Genomic DNA, 5272 nt, shown 5'->3' with positions numbered 1-5272 from the left:
ATTTTTAAAGATTAAACCATTTTCTAGGATTATTAAATTATTAGAAAAAGGAATATGACGTCAGCATGACGCCATGCTGACATCAGCAAGTCAACAGCGGCTGTACAGGTAAAACCTGACATGTGGGTCCAGCGGGACCCACATGTCAGCCTCTGTGACTTTAACAGTGTTAATTTAGACTAACAGAGGGTTAATTAGGGGGTGGGCCCCGGGCGTCAGTGAGTGTTTTAGGTTAACTAATCATTTTTATTTATAAAACATTATTAGACTAATAAAACAGAGGGGGGCCCACATGTCAGTGGCTGGGGGCTGCCCCGTCAGCACGGTTGACTGGTCAAACCAGTCAACGGGGGTCAGCGGGTCCACTGGGGGCCACCAGTCAGTGGCACGGGATGGTGCCACGTGGGTGCCAGCTCAGCACCGGCCGGAGACGCGCCGGAGCTAACTCCGACGACCATTCCGACGACCGTTTCACATGCGAGAGGGCGCATTTCCATAGGTGGCCGTTTCACGTGCGAGAGGGCGCGTTCGAACGAGCGGAGCTAGCCGCGTCGAAATGTGGTGGTTATGTGGCCGGAGGTGGCCGGAAACGAGGCCGGCGACGAGCTACGGCAGCGGCGCGTATGGAACCTCGACAGAAACGGTGCTACGGAGCTCGGCGGAGCGCGTGCGCGTGTTCGTTGTGCTCCTGGGGGCTCCAGGAGCACGGTACTGTGCTCGGGCGAGCGTGACAACGGCTATGGCGACGGTCATGAGCTCATCGGCGGCGAGGTGTTCGGGCGCGGCAAAAGCTGCGACTGCGGCTACGGGAAGAGGCCGGAGAGAGGGGGAGGCGATGCGGCTGCTCACCGTGAGCCTGTAGGTGTGCGTTAGTGGGCTCGGGGAGGACCAACGGCGGCGAATCGACGCTGGAGACGAAGACGGCCGCAGGAGGAAGAAGGGGTCGTCGGGCTCGCGGTGGTGGCTCCCTTCTCGCTCCAGTTGGTGCAGAGGGTGTAGCCGAGGACGGCGCGTCTCGTGGACGTGCTGGCGAGGCACGGGGTGGCTGGTGGCCGCGGCTACGGCACATCCATGGTGACGGCGGTGTCGGTTGAGGAGGGGAGGGGATCTGGAGAGCGAGGGAGAGAGCGACGAGGGGGGAGGGGGCAAGTGGGCGAGTGGGGAGGGAGCCCGAGGCGTCGGGGCTGCCCTTATCCTCCCTGCGGCGCCTGTAGCGGCGTTGCCGGCGAGGTGGTTCAGCGGCGACGTGCGCGCGCGGTCGCTCGCACAGTGGAGGGGAAGGCGACCCAGTGGGGGGGGGGTGTGGGCCACATGGCCTGTTGGGCTGCCAGGTGGGCTGAGGCCCATGGGGGGGGGGGCGCGGTGGCCAGCTGGGCCAGTCGGCCCAGTTGAGGAGGGGGGCTTTTCCCTTTAAAAAAAACTTTTGCCTTTACTTTTAACAACTTTCGGTTATAGCTATTTTAGGCCATTTAGACATTTTGCAAAAAATGTTAGCTCACCACCAATATTAACAAATGACTATTCGCCACAAGATGAACATTTTAGATCTCCTGTCAGACAAATAAGAGTTTTTGACTTTAGATTGGATTTGAATTTGAATCGGTGATTTGGATCAAGTGAAGATTAGCAACAATAACAATGATGACAAGGCATCATTAGAAGGGGATTATTGTAGCATGATTCTCGGGGTGTTACACAAGACTATGCGGATTTCTACTGGGATTGGTTCCTCCGCACCCCTGATTCACTCACAGCATTCAGGTGGACCACATAAGCCACTGATCCTTGCTTGCAGGCTGACAAAAGTTCCTGGGAAGAAATCGCAGAACACTGGAGCTAGTCGCTGGACACTGCTTGCATTTCCACCGAACCTTGATCAGTGGTGACTGTCATATGTTGTGCTTTCCAGTCGATATGCATGGGGCTATGCTTCTTGAGCCAATCCATTTCCAGAATAGCGTCATATACTCCCAATGATATGAGCTTGAAATCGGTGATAAATTCATAGCCGTGAGGTGTCCATGGACACTGGGGGATGAAGCTGTCACAGTGCAACAATGCGCTATCTGCCACTTTGACTTTGCAAGCTTTGGGCAATTTGCAAACTCTTGATAGTTTAGCAGCCATACGATGATCCACAAAACAAGATGAGCTGCCGGAGTCCACCAGTAATGACATCTCTCAGCCTTTGGATCCATGCGTGAAGCTGCTTCATACCCGGGCCAGTAGATCCATTGACAGCTTGTTTGGAGACAGTGCACAGGTTGTCTTCGTCAGGTTCAGGTGGATCTTGTGTATGGTCACCTAGCACGTCCTCTACCACAAACAATGCCAATAGTCCGAAACCCCTTGTTTGAAGTTTTAGTATTTACAAAGATGGGTCGGGGTTAAGGTTTGGGGGCAAAGAAGGCACAACATAGGCTCATGAGGCTGACTCTTAGTGGCTAGCTCATCGGTGGTCAAGATCCTATTCTGATTTATACCGAGGGAAGAATATATTAAACCATGTGATTTATGTTGAGCTCAAATTGTATGCATGTCTCTCTGTACCATGTTTAAGAAATTAATCATAGGTGGGGAGGCAGAGTGCCGATGATGATGCACAAAGGATGTAAGCGAGGCCCTTGAATTCCCCGAGGCCTTCAAACCAATCACATTAAGTTGCCATCTCCTTGCAACCCTCCCCCCTTAAGGAAAGCAAATCTTGTAAAGCTCAAAACTCACAAAAAGTACAAGAAATAACTTGGTGGGTGACCAAGTGAAGATGGAAAAAGGCATATGGAACTCAAAATATTTTCCAAAAGAGTCAATGTCGGATGATTTTTTTTGCCATTGGCTATACATAAAATCATTAGAATGGTGGTATTGGAGATCTGCTAGAATCACATCTCACACAACTCCCAAAACATTATTGGGAGGCTCCTATAATCAGTTATTAGGAGTAACCAAATGTGGACTACTATCCCTCTGCATTTGCACATTCCACGGCCGCAGGGGGCATAGCTTGATGTTCTCAAGAGATAAACCAATCATCTTTGTATATGTGAGCCTTAGTTCGTCAGTGTTCAAGACCTTATTGTGTTTTTTACCGAGGAAAGAATCTACTGAGTTCGGGAGGTGTGTGTGTGTGGTGGTGGTGGTGGTGGTGGGGGGGGTGACTCAAGGTTTGATGCATGAAAGATGGAAATGAGTGAATTCCGTGAGGCCTTGAAACCAATCGGATGAAGTTGCAATCTCCTTGCAAACCATTCACAAAAAGTACAATAAAAGTTGACTTGGTGGACTCAAACCAAACACTTACACTCATGTTATTATGAATATTTTCAAGAGGGACGGATAATATATTTTCCATTTTGATCCATGAATTGTTAATGAATCTGCTTGATTATGTCGAATTTATTTAATCCACGACTCCATATGAATATTTTCCATTGAAGCAAAAGAAAATGTGGAAGCAACTAATCATCTATGTAAAAATCAGAACCAAATCAGTGATGCAAAGAAAATGTGGACGAGCATTGTCGAACATTTTCCATTTCCTCAACAGTGCATATAAGAAAAATAACGACGGTTTCAAATACCAAATTGAACAAATCGATGTACCCTCGGAATGATAAATTTGAACAAATGAACCTCAAGAAATTTTTTCTTGAGAGAAATTGAACCTCAATAAATAAAACAATGTTGAGGAGTCCATTTATCTCCATGGGACACCAACGATTGGGCCACGGACAGACCAGCGGTATCGCAGAAGAGTCCAGCTGCTTCACCGATAGACTGGTCTTTCCCTGGCTTCACCGATACACCAACCAAAACCCTCGCCGCCATCCCCTCCCCTCTCCTCCCCGCGCCGCCGCCGCCGCCGCCCCCGGCCCCTCCCGGCCAGTGACCGTCCTAACCGACCACTCTGTACACCATGCCGACCTCCTCGCATGTCGGCGGCGACGGCCTCCCCCCCGGATCCGCATCCTCCATCATATCCAGGGTCGTGAGCGGCTACCACTTGCTGAAGATCGTCGGCTACTCGGGCACCAAGGAGGTCCCCAATGGCAAGTGGATCGACTCTTGCCCGTTCCAGGTGGGAGGCCGCACATGGCATGTGGAGTACTATCCCAATGGGCAAGGGTCCGAGTACATTGATTACATAGGCCTCTTTCTTGCCTGGGATGATACCGTCGACAAGGCCGAGACCCTGAATGCAAAATTCAAGTTCAGCTTACTCGATCAACATGGGAAGCCAGTGCCGTCTTATACCAAGACCTCCAAGACCATAGACTTTTCCGTGGATAAATGTGTGGGATGTCCTAGATTTATGAAAAGGGTTGAATTGGAGGAATCAGAGCATCTCAAGGACGATTCCTTCACCATCAAGCTCGATGTCACTATCATGAGCGAGTGCCACACGCAGCAGACACCGTCCGTCCTGGTGCCACCGTCTGACATGCACCTGCACTTTGGCGATCTCCTATCGAGCAAGGCCGGTGTGGATGTCGAATTCGTTGTCGGTGGGGAGACATTCTCGGCGCACCGGTTGGTTCTCGCGGCACGGTCTCCGGTCTTCAGAGCAGAGCTCTTTGGACTGATGAAGGAGGGAGCCACTACTGGGGCCATACGCATACATGACATTAAGGCAGAAGTGTTCAACGCTCTGCTTACTTTTATCTACACGGATGCACTGCCCGCTATGGATCAACAGGAGGAATCTGCCATGGCTCAGCATTTGCTTGTTGCAGCAGACAGGTATGCTTTGGAGAGGCTGAAGCTGATTTGTGAAGATAAGTTGTGCAATTGTATCGATACGAGCTCCGTGGCGACTATCTTGGCATTGGCGGAGCAGCACCACTGCCATGAGCTTAAGGTGGCATGCTTGGTGTTCCTCAGCTCGCCGAACAATCTGGATGCAGCCATCGAGTCTGAAGGTTTCGAGTTTTTAACCAAGAGCTGCCCCGGTGTTATTAAGGATCTCCTCAAGTCCAAGGTTGCTCCTAGTCTACTTGGGAAAAGAAAGTCTAGGGCATGAACATGAGGTTTCAGTCATGCATGTCATTTGCAACCATCCGCCCAGAAACTTACTAACTACCCTGCATGCTATCTAATACTAGTACAGTGGTGCTAGTAGTTTTATGTGTAGTCCTGTTCTCACAAGGATGCGATGTACGTTGGTCCTATCTTGTTTGGGCATTGCATCCTTTATGGAGAATTATGAATGATTTGACTAGCTATGTGGAAAGCAAGAACCATATGTGCTAATTAGTGAACAGTTAGTTCAGAA

At 50.3% G+C, this 5272-nt stretch overlaps 1 protein-coding gene across 1 annotated transcript; it reads left to right on the top strand.

Annotated features, from left to right (window-relative positions):
- The first annotated feature begins 3740 nt into the window (after positions 1-3740).
- Positions 3741-5272, top strand: LOC123113264 (BTB/POZ and MATH domain-containing protein 2-like). The gene has a single exon (XM_044534466.1). It carries the CDS (start codon positions 3917-3919, stop codon positions 5018-5020), a length of 1104 nt encoding a protein of 367 aa, XP_044390401.1. The 5' UTR covers positions 3741-3916; the 3' UTR covers positions 5021-5272.

This window comes from Triticum aestivum, chromosome 5B (assembly GCF_018294505.1).
Source record: "Triticum aestivum cultivar Chinese Spring chromosome 5B, IWGSC CS RefSeq v2.1, whole genome shotgun sequence".
Lineage (NCBI taxonomy): Eukaryota > Viridiplantae > Streptophyta > Magnoliopsida > Poales > Poaceae > Triticum > Triticum aestivum.
This window is presented reverse-complemented; position numbering and strand designations above follow the sequence as displayed.

What these genes read in the sequence shown, in the direction of transcription:
- LOC123113264 (XM_044534466.1), top strand. Translation starts at nt 3,917, where the DNA reads ATGCCGACCTCCTCGCATGTCGGCGGCGACGGCCTCCCCCCCGGATCC.